Genomic DNA, 15108 nt, shown 5'->3' with positions numbered 1-15108 from the left:
GAATTTTAGGTCAATTATAGCCATTTTCCCGTCAAAAATTTTAGTGCAGCACAATGCCTATGCTTATGTCAACTGAAAAACAGTATAAAAACCAATTTCCTTCTCAAGTTTAAAGTAGCAAAACTTCTGACTTCAGCCTAATTATAGGTGCAATCGTTGCACAAATAGATTTTTTGTGTGGTTTAGCTGAGCTCCAGAACAGGAGACAAACTTCTCCTCAGCATGGGGAAAGAGAACATTCTCCCATGACTGACTGTCATTACCAGTTACCCACTTATTAGATCTTTTTACATGACAAATTCAGAATCTTACCCCATTTTTCTTCTGCACAACCTGTACATACAGCAAACAGATTAATGATTAACTAATACAAACAAGCTGTTTTATCTCCAGTCAGTTAGCTCCACGCACCCTTTTTCCCCCTAAGACACTAACTGTAAATTGTGTTTAACTCCTGAATCACTGCACATATGGGTTTCTAATTCCTTCCACAAAATAGCTTAATAATGTATGAACTTACAGTTTTTTCTGCTATTGTGTAAGCTGAGGCCCATTCCATTACAAGAGACTGTCATCAGTGCCTATCTAATGTTTGCCTCGAACCACATTAAGTTTTCTGATTTTTCTCATCTGGATATGCATTCGCTGTGCACATGAAGTTTAAACTTTGTCTAATATTGATTAGTAATTAGATATTAAACTGGGGGAGGGGTATTTACCAGTGCTGAACAGAAGATTCACTTTCTGAGACTCATGCAGAACATTCTAATTAACGCATCGTGGTAGGCCATTAGCTTCTCTGCAACAGCATTGCCTTGCCAACTGATTTAGCTTGTGATCCATTACAAACCCCCAATTCTACAATCTAGACACTCATTCACTATTTTATATCTGTGTATTCAGTTGTCCCTTTCTAAGCACAATATTTAGTATTTATCTGTACTGAATTTCATCTGATGAGGACAAGCACCATGTCCTTTGGCAGTCCCTCACAGTTGAGGATGATTGTCTTCCATGGTCTTATCTGTGTGCCCAAAGATGGCTGATGAGGCCTATCCAGGATTGACAGACCCTACTGCAGCTTGGACACACGTTTCTGTGTGGGATGGGTGGTAGGCCTGTGTAAAATTTCAACAAGTGTTTTGTTTTGAAGCTGTTTTGACGCATTTTAAGCTTGAAACAGCAAAATTGAAATTGAAATGAAATGAAAGGCTTCGAAACAGCTTTGAAACAAAACAAGGGCACTCAAAATATTTTGAGTTTCAAAGCCGGGCCTGCTTGTCGCTAAACAGAAGCTAAGGAGAGGGAGGGGGAAGAGGACAGAAGGACTGCTCCGATATTGATATCTAGCTCCTGGTTGGATTCCTCAGCTCTCTGATTGTTTCCCCAGCTCTTCCTGGGGGGTGCTGGCCCCTGACCTCTGCGTGGGGTTTCAGCACACTGCTGCTGCAGGCTGGGGCCAGCAGCAGCTGCTTAGTGCAGCCTGCACTGAGCATCAGGAAGACTGCAGTGCGCTGCTGGCCCCAGTCTGCAGTGGCAGCGTGCTGAAACCTGGCATGGGAATCTGGGGGCCTTTGCACTCACTGGCTGCGGAGCATGTAGGTGACAATGTGCTGCAGCTGCCGGCTGAGGCCAGCACCAGAGTCTGCCCAGAGGAGCCCATGCCGAGAAGAACCCAAAGCTGGCACTGGCCTTAGCTGGCAGCAGCAGCCTGCTGCCATCCCGCACACAGATCTGGGGGCTCGTGTCCCCTGGGAAGGCTGCGAGGCTGTGCCAGACTCCTTCTGGGGGGAGCGGGCCCCCACATCCGAGTGAAGGATGACAGCATGCTGCCGGCAAGTGATACTACTTTTGCTTTGAACAGTTAGGTGCAGGGTTTTTTGTGAAACTGCACCTCAATCTCCTTGAAACTTGGCAGGCTTCATGCCCTCAGAAGGGGCTACCTTCCCGGCAATTTTCATCTGAATCAGGCAAGAAATAACAAAGTTATAGGTATTTTTGTGATTCCCCATTATAGCCTATAGACAGAAGATCGAAATGCAATGAAACAGTGAAACAGTTTCAATCATATGAGACAGGACAGTGCTTCAAGACAGTGAAATGAAACACTGTCCCTTCAAAATGGCAAAACAGAAGTCGAAATGAAACACGCTATTTCTGCTGCTCCCACTTTTCCATCTCCTGTTGTTGTCATGAAGTTTCAAAGTACTGATACTCCAGCAGCAGACTATTCTTCCATTTGGTGTGGTCCTGGGCGATGAGTTGATCTCAATGTTACATTTTTTTAAGTTGGCCTTGAGGATGTCCCTGAAGTTCTTTTTCTGCCCTCCTCTTGAGTGTACACCTCGGCTGAGCTGAGAGAACAAAAACTTGCTTTCGGAGTCTAGAGTCAGACATCCAAATCACTCGGTCAGCCCAATGAAGTTGATGCCGGATGATCATTGCCTTAATGTTGATGGTGTTTGCTTGCACGAGAAAGTTAATGTTGGTGTGTCTGTCTTCCCACTGGATTTGGAGGATCTTCCACAGGCAGTATTGATGGTACCTCTCCAGCAACTTTATATGTCTCCTGTACATTGTTCACAACTCAGCTCCATACAGCAAGGAATAATGGTCACAAGCTGGCAGAGGGTAGATTTAGGCTAGATATCAGGAGGCGCTACTTCACTGTCAGGGTGGCTAGGATCTGGAACCAACTTCCAAGAGAAGTGGTGCTGGCTCCTACCTGGGGGTCTTTAAGAGGAGGCTAGATGTATACCTTGCTGGGGTCATTTGACCCCAGTACTCTTTCCTGCCATGGCGGGGGGTCGGACTAGATGATCTACTCAGGTCCCTTCCGACCCTAGAAACTATGAAACTATGAAAGGTGGAGATCATGACTGCTTGATAAACTCCAAGCTTCATTTGGATCTGATGTCACGATCTTTCAACACCCATTTCTTCAGGCGTCTAAAGGCTGCACTTGCACATTTGAAGCGATGTTGGATTTTTTCATTGTCAGACTTCTACAAGAGATGGCTTCCAAGGTATGGGAAATACCCAACATTCTCCAGAGTCTCACTGTGGATCTGGATTACTAGAGCTGGGGACTGTTCATTAGGAGCTTGTTGGTGGTGGACCTTAGTCTTCTGAACATCAAGCATCAGTCCTGTTTTCTTGGATGCCTTGGTAAAGATACTGACAATTGCCTGAATGTCTGCTTCCCAATGAGCACACACCACAGCAGCAGCAGCATACTGAAGCGTAATGATTGTGGTCAGGGTGGTCTTGGCTTTGGGTCGGAGATGGCTGAGGTTAAACAGCTTACCATCCATTTGGTAGTTTAGCTCCACTCTAGTTGGAAGCTTGAGTGGAACTCAGAAGTAACGTTGTGGCAAGGATTATTGAGAAGAGTGTTGGAACGGTGACACAGCCTTATTTAACTCTTATTTTAACCTCAAAAAGAATCTGTGATACATCCATTGAGAACCACAACACATACGGTCATGCAGCAGGCAGAGAATGGTGATACGGGCATCCATACTTCAGAAGGATCCTCCACAACACGTCTTGGCTAACAGTCTAAAGCTTTTGTGAGGTCAAGGCCAAGTACAGAGGCTTATGTTTTCCCAACATTTCTCCTACAGCTGGCCAGCTGTGAAGATCATGTAGGTTGTGCCTCTTGATGCCCTAAACCAGGGGTGGGAAATTATTTTGGGTGGAGGGCCACTTAATGAGTTTTGATGAGCTGTCAAGGGCTGCAAGGGTAGCCCTGCCCCTTAACAGGTGCCTTGCCCCTTGGTCACCATCTTGGGACTGGAAGTCCTGACCCCTCACCTCTGAACTTTGTCACCAGAAGTCCTTCCCCATGTCCCCAGAAGTACTCCTTTTGGGAAGGGGCTTTGCCATCTTGGAACAGGGAAACAATTATGTACTAAAAATCAAACACTGACAATAACGTATTTTAACTTTATTTTAAAAAATATTTTTGTCCTGATACATGTGTGTTTGTGTGGTGTATATAGAAGCAATTGCATAATAGCTCAAAATAACGTCTTACTCTTGTATATTGAGGGGGGAGGATAGGGGTGGGTAGGTATGGGGTTTGTGGGAGGCTGTGGGTGTATGTGTGTGTGTGTGGATTTGGGTGGGTGGGTATAAGGGGGTCGCACAGGGGCAGGCTCAGTGTTGGAGGGGGAAGTGACCCCTCCCCCTTGCTACTGCCAGACCATTCCTGCTGCAGCTGCCTGGAGCCCGCACTGTGCTGGGCTGCTCTGTGTTTGCTCTGTGCTGCCACTGGTGCCCCGCTGGGCAGCCCGGAGGTGGCGATGACAGCACTGTAGACACAGGATAGCCCACTGCAGGCTCTGAGTGCCTGCAGCAAGAACAGCCCACCGGTGGCAAGGGGGAGGGGCCACTTTCTCCCTGCACTGAGCAATAGCTTGTGCTGTGCTGCCGCTGCCAAGCCTGGACAGGTGAGTCTGGAGCGAGCAAAGGGCACGCGGAGTTGGGACTGTGCAATGTGGGTCCCTGCCAGTACCATGGGGGCTGGGGCTAGCAGTGGCGGCAGCCAGAAGGAGCCGCCACCATCTGGGCAGCCTAGAAAGGCAGTCCCATTGCAGAGCTGCCTCAGCCCCACTGTGTACCCCGGGGGCAGCAGAACATGCCACAGCTGGACTGTGCCTGGGCCAGGTGGGACTGAGCGACCTGCTGCAGACTAGACAAGGACCTACCGCAGGCCAGATCCAGCCTGTGGGCTATATTTTGCCCACCCCTGCTCTACACCCACACTGAGATTCTGGGAGGACTTCTTCAGCAAGTGGAAGGAGACAGTTCAGAATGGTTTTTGCAATGATCTTTCCTGTGGTAGATAGCAAGATGATCCCTCTAGTTTTCACAGTTGGACTTGCCTCCTTTCTTGAAGACTGTCACAACCATGGCATGCCTGAGATCATCTGAGATTTCCTCATCATTCTAGATCCTTAAGATGAGGGCATGAAGTTGTGATGTGAGCTCCTCTCCTCCCTGTTTTAAGATTTCAGCAGGGATTCCATCTGCTCCAGATGCCTTTTTGTTCATCTCCTTGATAGCTTTCCTCACTTCTGAAGGGCTGAAGGGATTCCATGATCATCTCTGACTAAGTGTTGTAGGGTGGAGTTGAGAATGCTTGTCAACAGTAGAGTGTTGACTGAGAAGGTCTTCAAGATGCTCCTTCCAACAGGCATTGATGGCTCCTCTTTCCTTGATCAGGTCTCCTCCATCCTTAGGTCTTAAGGCGTCTGGTCCCCGAGTGCTTGGACCATAGATGGTTTGGCAGCACTAAAGAAGCTGCACAAATTGTGGATGTCAGCCAGATGTTGAATCTCATTCACCTTGTCTTCCCATCATTTGCTCTTCATATCACGTGTCCACCCTTTGGATCTCTGCCTTGGCTTATTGGAGATTCAATTTTTTTTGCTCGCAGTTGGTATCATTTTGCCAAACCCAAAAGGCCTTGTGCTTATGATTAATCAACTCTTGGATCTCCCAGTCATTCTCATCAAACCAATCTTGATGTTTCCTGGTAAAGAATCTACGTGTCTCTTCACAGGTACAGTGGCCTGGAGGGCACTCCACAAGCTGCTGACATTCTCCCATTGTTGTTAATTGGAATTCACCAGTTTTTCATTGAGGCGCTAGTAGAATATGTCTCACTTGCTTGGGTCCTTGAGTCCTTCCATGCTGATCTTCTGTCGGCATTGCTTCTGCTGCAGCCATTCTTTGGGAGCCAGTTTGAGTGACATAACCAAGTGGATCAGTGATCAGTCCAGTAATCATCATCTCCTACCATAGCTCGGGTAATGCAGGCATCTTTGTGAGGCCGGGCACAGATGATGACATAGTCAATCAGGTGCCAATGCTCAGAGCGTTGGTGTTGCTGTGATGTCTTGTTCCTGTTTTTTCTGGTGGAACAGGGTGTAGATGATGGTGAATCTGTGTTCCGTGCATTTGGTCAAGAGGAGGATGCCACAGGAGTTGACCTTTCCTGCACCTTTGTGGCCGATGGTTCCATTCCAGAGGTTAGAGACCTTTCTGACTCTAGTATTGAAATCACCAAGAAGAATAAGTCTGTCTCCCACTGGAGTGTCAGAAACGACTTGGCCAAGGTTGGTATAGAATTCCTCCTTGGTTTCATCGGCTGCATCAAGAGTTGGAGCATATATGCTGATGACAGTGGCATATCAGCTCCCCGCCAGCTTAAGACAGGGAGAATCATGAGATACTCATAAATTCCAAAAGGGAACTCACTGAGTGGGTTTATAAGTTCATTCTTAATGGCAAAGCCGACTTCACGGAGTTGGTATTCTCCTTCCTATTTACCCTTCCAAAAGAAGGTATAGCTACCTCCGTGTTCTTTAAGCTGCCCATCTCCTGCTCTCTGGGTTTTGCTTACTGCAGCTACATTGATGCTGCGTCACCCAAGTTCTTGGGCCGTGATCGCACTACGGCGCTCTGGGCATTCACTATTAATGTTATCCATGCGGGTCCTAATGTTCCAAGTCCTGAAAATAATGGTGCGTCTTAGTTGGTATTTTTGATCACAGTAAAGGTGATCCTGCTGGACACAGTTATCCACTGAGGAAGAAATACAGAATACTGCATTAGACAGACTATGTTTAGGGCATCTTTTCCAACCCTAAGCAGAGCGGATCCTGAAGAGTCACAGTTCCTCAGTCACACTTATAACTGCTGAATCGCACTCCTATCTCATCCAAGTGCTAGGCAACTTTCTTGTAAATGCTGCCTTCATGCCAGTTCATGAGTGGGAGCTTCCAGACTTCACAATCCTGCTCCCATCACCATTAGGTCATTGCCAAAGGGCTTGAGGAACGTGCTGGCACAAAAGACTTCTTTTATTGTGGAGAAGTTGCTGCACCATCAGCTTCCACACGGCTCTTGACAGAATGGGACCTTGAGCCAGTGGCAAGGAGACCAAGACAGGACTGGGGATCTCATCCTGCTGCAGTCTTCATCTACCTTTGCAGCCGTTGAGATTCCAACATCTTCTGCCTGCTTCACCAGTGAGGGCTTGTAGACCTAGAGCTGGAGGCAAAATACAAAATGGGGGCAATATCTCTCCCAGCAAGGTTTTCCTACCCGTGGCAGATTAACCATTTTGCCAGCTCTGGAGTCCCCATTCCCACCAGCTCTTGACCTCACCTAACCCTGCCTGGTTCTTCATCTCTCAACTTTCTTCTGGTTCTTTCCTTTCATATTACAAGGATGTGCTTGTCTTCCTTGTGCCTGCAGCAAATTGAACCTAAATTCTGCAGCACAATGGAGAGCATGTGATAGTTACAAAATACTTGTTGAAAAAGACATGGATTCGATCCAGAACACAGAGCAAGTCTGCAGGCTTGCATAGGACCAGAAATTTGGCAGTGGGGCAAGCAGTGGCAGTATTAACTGCTGTGGCTCCTGGAGCAGTGGCAGCCACTGCTCATCCCAGACAAATTTTCAGCCTGTGGGCAACCTCAGCCTCAGTGTTAATTGCCATAGCTCCCAAATTTCTAGCCCCCTGGGCTGGATGGCACAGCCCTGGAAACCAGATTCAGCCTGTGGACTGTATTTTTGACACCCCTGATTTACACCATTTCTCTGAATGACGCACATTATCCTGCTATAGCATTTTTTGCCAGTTTAAGTAGGGTGACCATATGTCTTGGATTGACTGGGATAGTCCTGGATTTCAGAAGCTTAGTGTCCGAGCTGTTGGAAAAAATTGAAGCAAAAGGCCTGGATTAGTGCAAACCCACACACATATACCTGGCTCCTGAGTCAAGAGCTGGGCACATGCAAGCGGGTTCACGCCATTCTGGGGCTTTTGCTTCAGTTTTCTCCAGGAAGCCCAGCCGACGAGCTGTTCCCTGGTCTGGATTCCTCTGGGCTGCAGCAGAGTGAGAAGAGGGGGAGTCGCAGGTTCATGTATGCATGTGTATGTGTGGTGGGGGTGCACGTGTATTTGTGTGGCACTGTCCTGCCTAGCCCTGATTCTGGGAGCTGCAGGGCTGTAGCTGTGTGCATGCTGCGCTGCCCTGCCCTGCCCCACTTCTGGGAGCCTTGGGGTGGGGGGATGATTCCCAACAAAATCAAATCTTGTATAAGTAGCATTAAAGTGGCATTTCTTTCCTCCACCTGCAACAATTTGAAATGAGTTCACCTCTCTCATGCTCAACCTTTATTTCAAAAAGCAATCAAGTGTTAAGGATTGGTTATTTTATCAACTTAATGACTTAGGTTTCAATCTACATTTTCTCAAGCCACCAAACTCTAAGTCTGATCTATGTGCTCTATTGTGATAGAGATCAAGACTCAGCTTTGGGTTTCATTTCCTTTAACAGTTGTGACGTTTTTATGTATTTAAAACCTTAATCTCTTTACCCTAAAATGTAAAGAAAAAATACTGCTATAATTCTAGTGGTATTATTTAAAGTCATACAAATTATATTGCTAAATGAAAACTACAAGAATTATTTTTTCTTCTCTGTATATGTATAGCAGCATAACAAATTATTTTTTTAATACTTTTCTGTCTGTGATGGTTAGACAGAGATGATTCTATCCTGAGCAGGTGATTGGACTAGATGATTTCCTGAGGTTCCTTCCAGTCTTACTTTCCTATGATCTTTCCAGTCCTACTTTTCTATGATTAAATTGATTTAGGTATCATTGTTAAACTGCCTTCAACATTTTAAATTAACAGTTCTTTTTAATTGTTTCTAAATACAATAAAATCCCCTCACCTATGGAAAAACTTAATTAAAACAAAATCAGGATGTTCAAGCAATCGTTGAGACATTTACTCATTACAAGATTATCTCTGACGCTATGTGATAATATGTGGCAGTTATATACAGCCTTTCCAAATAGGGAAACGGAGGCATAAAAAGACAGAGAGCAGCAGTGACAGGATGCAAACAGCCCATATCTCCTTACTCAGAGCTACCTGCAGCAACCAGGAGACACACAAATCCTCTTAGAGGAAGTGGCATCTTATATATTCAAACTGTTTTTTCAGAAGCAGTACTGAGCCAGTTAAATCTTTCCTGGCCCTCCAGTAACACACCTATTTTAAGTTCCTAAGGCTATCCAACTTGGATCAAGTCGTCCAACCTAAAGGAAAGATTTTAACCTAGGGATGCAAGAGGCCAAAGCATCTCTTGAAATGCACAATAAATTTACAGATGTGAGGAAAATGAAGACAAGGCATTTAAAACAGATTGCTATGCAGATGTAGGGTGGCCATCATGGAGGGCAATCTGGTTTTCTACTCCTCTGTCCTCTATTGATACAAAACCCGACGCCTTTATGCCCTCTATTTTTCTGTTGTAGAGAAAAATAGAGGACATAAAAGGCATTGGGTTTCGTATCAATAGAGGACAGAGGACAACCAGACTGTCCTCTGGGATGGCCACCCTACACAGATATGCGTTCTTACTACCAGTTACCACTAGTGATGCGTAAGGGGTGCACAGGCACCCCGAGTGTGGTGGTGCACCCCCTATGAAAAGGTGCCGCAGTTGCTTGCCACCTCCCCACCCTGTCGCCAACGGCGCCTGTGGGCAGTCAGTGATCGCTGATGGCCACCGTTGTTGCCAGCAGCACCTGTGGGTAGTCGAGAGCTCCCCACTCACTGCTGCCATGCTCCCGCCACCACCGTGCCCCCACAACAGTCGGGGGGGCACGCGTTGTTCATGCCAGTTATAGTCTACTATAGAAGGGCAAATGAGCTAACAACCACACAGTAAGTTAGGTGTATATTTACAGAGCATTAGCTGCTCCCCAGTAAACTGCCAGCCACACATGGCACCTGTTCCAACCACTTGGGATCCACACTACACGAGGCACCTGCCAGCACCCCTTCCAGCACTGGTCCCATGGTGCACCCCACAGCAGGTGCCCCGTGTGGCACAGCCCTGCCGGGGTGACCAGTGTGGAGTGGGCCTGCAGGGCGTGCGGGGTCCCACTGGAGAGGCCACGGGATCAGGCTTGCAAGGGGCGGCGAGGGGAGGGTCCGCAGACCAGCTCCAGGCCACGGGCCCGGTCACGGCCCTTGCGAGACGGGTCCTGCAGCAGCCCGAAGGACCCCCCCCCCCGCGGTTGACGTCACGTTCTGCCGCCGGAGCGGTCTCGCCCCGCCCCCACCCGCACGGCCGGGGGAAACCGTTACCCAGGGTGACGGGCGGTGACTCAGGCCGGCCGCGCGGGCGCAGCCACAGCCGTGAGCGGCCGTGCCCGGCGGGGTGTAGCGGGTCTCGGCCGGGTAGGGATGCGGCGCCCCAAGTCCCCGTCCGCGCCTCACTTGCCTGCGAGCTCCGCTGCTCCCCCACCGGCTCGGCCTCAGGCAGCCCCCGCCTCCGCCCGGAGCGCAGCCTTCCCGCCGCGCCCGGCCCCGCCCCCGTGACGTCACGCCCGGCCTGCCACCGCCGCCCAGCGCCCAACAGTAGCCGAGCGGGGTGGGCTGCGGGGGGGCCCGAGCGAGCCCGGTACGGGGCAGTCGGCCTGGGCCTGGAGGGAGCATCCCTGGTACCACATGGACAAAGCCTGATCTTGATAGCTGGCATCTCTTACCGAGCTGATCACCTTTTGTTTGCAGTTGCACGCAGGGATGGACAAGCTATGCACAGGATCCGAGTTAGAAAAGTGGGTGTCAGCCCGGCCTCGCCCTGGGACAGAAAGCCAGCTTCCCAAGGGGCCTCCAACCATGCGGCCCACCCCCAGCTACCTGCAGGAATGATGCCCTGCAGCCGTCTTGGTGCCCTGTCTGGCAGGGTGCCTCACCGCATGACCGGATCCCCACCATTCCCTGTCAGTTCTCTACAGGCCGTTGTTGGACCCCAAAACATCCGTAAGAACATGATTTTAATGCAAGCTGTATTTATAGAACTAGGCTCCACTTCGGCACTTTTTTCCTTGCCAGTTTCCCTACACAAGGAGTACAGGACAGTGCCCTTCACTGTCAGCATGTAAGGCTGCTGGAATGATGTAACCTCCCTTTTTTACTTTTCATTTGCGCTGAATTTAGTTAAACGGATAGCAAAGACTAACAGCAGATATGAAAATACAAGACTTTCAAAACTGACTACAAAATGACTGACAGGCTACCTCAATTCTGCAGTCCCCAACTGCAGGCTCCTCTCAAGGGGCCTGAATTTTAAAGGGTAAGGATTCAGTGCTTTCTGAAAATCTAGCTTCTTTGTGGTATGGTGTCAAGTTTGACACCCAAAATTGATCATCATTCTTAAAAATCTTTGCCATGGCACACAGCTACTGTGAACTGACTTTGTAATTAATAACTTACGTGACTTTTCTATGCACAAACACACGTAGACTAGCCAAATGTCAGAAATGGACTGGCCAGGTTTGCCAACGACACCGAACTTGGGTAAAGCATCCATACCTGAGGACAGGAGGGTGATCCAGGCTGACCTTGACAGGCTCAGGAAGTGGGCGGATGAGAACCTGATGGTGTTTAACACTGAAAAATACAAGGTTCTCCAACTTGGGAGGAAAAAGCATCCTTACAGGCTTGGCAGTGCTATGCTGGCTAGCACTACAGATGAAAGGGACTTGAGGGGTCATGAATGACCACCAGATGAACATGAGCCTTCAGTGTGATGGTGTGGCTAGCAAAGCAAGCAAAACTCTGGCTTGCATCCATAAATGCTTCTCAAGCAAATCCCAGGATGTCATTCTCCCCTTGTACTCAGCCTTGGTGAGGCCACAGTTGGAGTACTGCATCCAGTTTTGGGCTCCACAATTCAAAAAGGATGTGGAGAAGCTTGACAGGGTGCAGAGGAGAGCTACACACATGTTCAGAGGTCAGGAAAACAGACCTTGCAAGGACAGGCTGAAAGCCATGGGACTCTTCAGCCTGGAAAAGCGCAGGCTCAGGGGTGATCTGGTGGCCACCTATAAGTTTATGGGGGGTGCTCACCAGGATCTGGGGAACAACCAGAGCACCCCAAGGGATGACAAGGTCAAATGGTTACAAACTGCTCCATGACCATTTCAGGCTGGACATAAGGAAGAACATCTTTACTGTCTGTGCCCCCAAGGTTTGGAATAGACTGCTGCTGGAGGTGGTACAAGCACCTACTTTGAATGCCTTCAAGGGACACTTGGATGTTTATCTTGCTGGGATCCTATGATCCCTGCTGACTTACTGCCCCTGGGGCAGGGGGCTAGACTCGATGATCTTTTGAGATCCCTTTGAGCCCTAGTGTCTATGAATCTATGAAACAAAGCAACAAATGCAAATAGAAAATCCCCCACCCACATGATTTAGGACAAGGACATGCAGTAGAGAAAAAACAAAAAAGTGATCATCTGGGAATAAGTTTTCCTGTCCCTTTCCTTGCACCCATTTACCACTGTCAATGCTAATATCATGCAGTAGTTTATAGCAAAAAAAAAAAGTAAAAAATCCATGTGAGAAAAAAAGAACTGGTTTATTTAGTCCAGTATCTCATCTTTGATTGTTAGCTTGTACTTGATGGTTCAGAGAGAAGGGAGAGGATGAGAAAATAATACCATCTTGGCAGGAGGTGTGATGAGATTAGTGCTGCTTTTAAGGGGAAATTGTGCCTCAGGACTACCCAAGAAGCAGCCATATTTAGTCTCCCTCTCCTGAGGGGACCCCCTGTAGCCAGCTCTGGTGTGGCTTCACAAAAGGCAAGCCTCTGGCTTTGAGATCCTGTCTCTACTCAGACCCTGACTTCCCTGGTCATCTGCAGCACCCCAGCCTCGGAGAACTCCTTCTTTTTGATCAGTTCCCAGGAAGGGGGACAGGGTCCCAGAGGCTAAAACTCAGGGCACTTAGCCTCTTGTCATAGGAGGCATTGAGTTTCTTCTTTCCTGACTTTGACGTCAATTCTGTTACTCTATCCTTGGTTCCAGTGCAAGGGAAATTAGGCATTAGGCTTATTCTGGGCCAAGTGGAGGAAAGTCTGGAGTCCCTTTATGTGCTTGTTCTTTACTCTCAAGAGCATAAGGTAAAAAGGGAGCAAAAATGAGCGAGTCCAACCATGTATCACAATCCCACATGCTGGAGATAGCTTTGTTTCCATTTCAAGTATTAACAGACTAGCACACAAGTCACATGTTCCTTTAGAACAGTGGTGCTTAGCTTCTGGCCCATGGGCCAAATCCAGTCTGTGGGGCTCCCTACAGGTCCAGAAATTTGTGGTGGGGGAGTGATGGCAGCATAAATCGCCACAACTTCCAGAGCTGTAGCAGTTATTGCCATTGGATAACATGGTCCTGTATGCTGCACAGCCAGATCCAGTGCTCTGGATCATACCTATAGACAGACCCTGAGCACTGACCCTGCACACCAGCCCCATGCCACTCTTTCAACCTGCTGGGCCAGAAGGTTGAGCACTACTGCTTAAGACTTCTACTGCTTTTTCAAATATTATGATAGGGTGACTTCATAAATTAAAATACAATTTTCCACTGAATTAAGCATCACAAATTGCAGGGGCATGGTAGGATATTCATTCTGTATCATGGCACATCTTAATCTGGAACAAAGAAAGGCAACTCCCATTAACCGGGAGTCACACAGGTAGGAAAGAGTGAGATGTGATCTGATCACAGGGCACAGACAGATAAAGATACTGGATTAAAACAGAAAGAGTGGAACTACTGAACATTTGCTTCTCTAAAATAAATGCTTTGTGTGTACATTTTCCTTTCTATTCCTCAAGAAGAAGGTAAACAATAGTAATTTTCAAGTTGTTTAATTCACATGTAATTAAACTGGTTTCCTGAAAAACTGCTACCACCTAAAAGATAACATGCAGTAAATGTTCCCCCTCACACCTGCCCCCTACTTCCTCTTTAACCCCATACATTTATTTTGTCTGCCTATACTCTGTAATTGAAGGCAGTGGAGATTCCTCTTTATTTCAGTGGCCTTTGAACCAGACCTAGAATAAACTTGGATCTTCACTGAATTGTAAATAAACTTGAGAAACCATCTCTCCACCCAAAATAGAACTAACTTGCTGTTTGCTGTTACTACTTTGCATGTGTACTCTACCCCTTCCTCTACTGTGCATCGTGCTGTGAAGGGCAGGGACTGTTTACTACTCTATGCAATGCCCAAGTTGGTCCCTCGACACTACTATATTAATTGTGAGTATAAAAGTGATCATGGTTATTAATAACACACATTATTTGTGTACATAAAAAATCTATTAGAGAATACAATGTGGTTGATTACCTGTTTGAGAGAAACTCTGGATCAATGCACCAAGGTGTAACAGATCCCAGCTGTAGCTGTGTCTACACTGCAATCCTAAAATTGATTGCAGGTCACACAGACATCCCTGAGATAAGCTACTGGCCTTCAGTACCAATTAGCATGACTTGCTGCTGAAGCTTCAGTTGCTAGATGTTTATCCATTGTTCTTCAAAGGGAACAGGATGCTGAAGCCTTTGTTGTGGTATATAGGCAGTTATTGGTATCCAAGGTAGTAAATGCTATAATGGATATATTTCTATGAGCTGCAGCTACATCTTTGGCTTGCAGAGTTACCTTAACGTAAATTAATGATTCTGCATGAAGAAGCTTGCGCTATACCACCTGTAACAGGACCAGCCCCAAGGGCAGCCATGGCACCCCTAGTGGCCAAATCAATCCTGTCCTGAACTCCAACTCTTCAGCATACTCCTTTTGCCACCTTATCTGTTATACTTTGATGCAACTGTTTTAGCTTGTAGGAAGACTACTCCAGAGTTTGGAACTCTGTAGCCTGTCAGTCAGACCCCAGTCCACCTTATCACTGGATCTTTAGGCTGCTAACAATATTATCCTTCTCCATGCTCACTATTCACCCTATTGGCTCTCAGCTTGCCTTCTGTGCGCTGGTCATAGCTCTACAGGCCCAAGTTACCCCAGAGCACTAATTGTGACTCTCTTGGTTCCCCTGTTACACCACCCCATATACCAGGGATTTTCAATCTTTTTGAGCAGTGTACCTGGTGGCTGATCAAGGAGTGGGGAAAAGCAGGGATAGTGGCAGCAGCTGCACACGGAGTGGTGGCACAGGGTGGTGGATGACAGTGGCTGCTGTGTGCAAG

General features: G+C 47.6%; 1 protein-coding gene across 8 annotated transcripts in view; it reads right to left on the bottom strand.

The window, feature by feature from the left end:
- GNE (glucosamine (UDP-N-acetyl)-2-epimerase/N-acetylmannosamine kinase) overlaps positions 1-15108 on the bottom strand; it is a 74548-nt gene that overhangs the window by 41433 nt on the left and 18007 nt on the right. Inside the window, exon 1 of one of the 8 annotated variants that reach the window (XM_090039033.1) lies at positions 10326-14390. The exons of 4 other annotated variants lie outside the window; for them this stretch is intronic. In XM_090039033.1, coding sequence (XP_089895159.1) covers positions 10326-10583 — 258 coding nt within the window. In that variant the 5' untranslated portion in view covers positions 10584-14390. 3 more of the 8 variants (XM_090039034.1, XM_090039035.1, XM_090039040.1) reach the window with 3 other exon arrangements.

This window comes from Crocodylus siamensis, chromosome 3 (genome assembly GCF_052110815.1).
Source record: "Crocodylus siamensis isolate JL-2025a chromosome 3, ASM5211081v1, whole genome shotgun sequence".
Taxonomy (NCBI): domain Eukaryota; kingdom Metazoa; phylum Chordata; order Crocodylia; family Crocodylidae; genus Crocodylus; species Crocodylus siamensis.
This window is presented reverse-complemented; position numbering and strand designations above follow the sequence as displayed.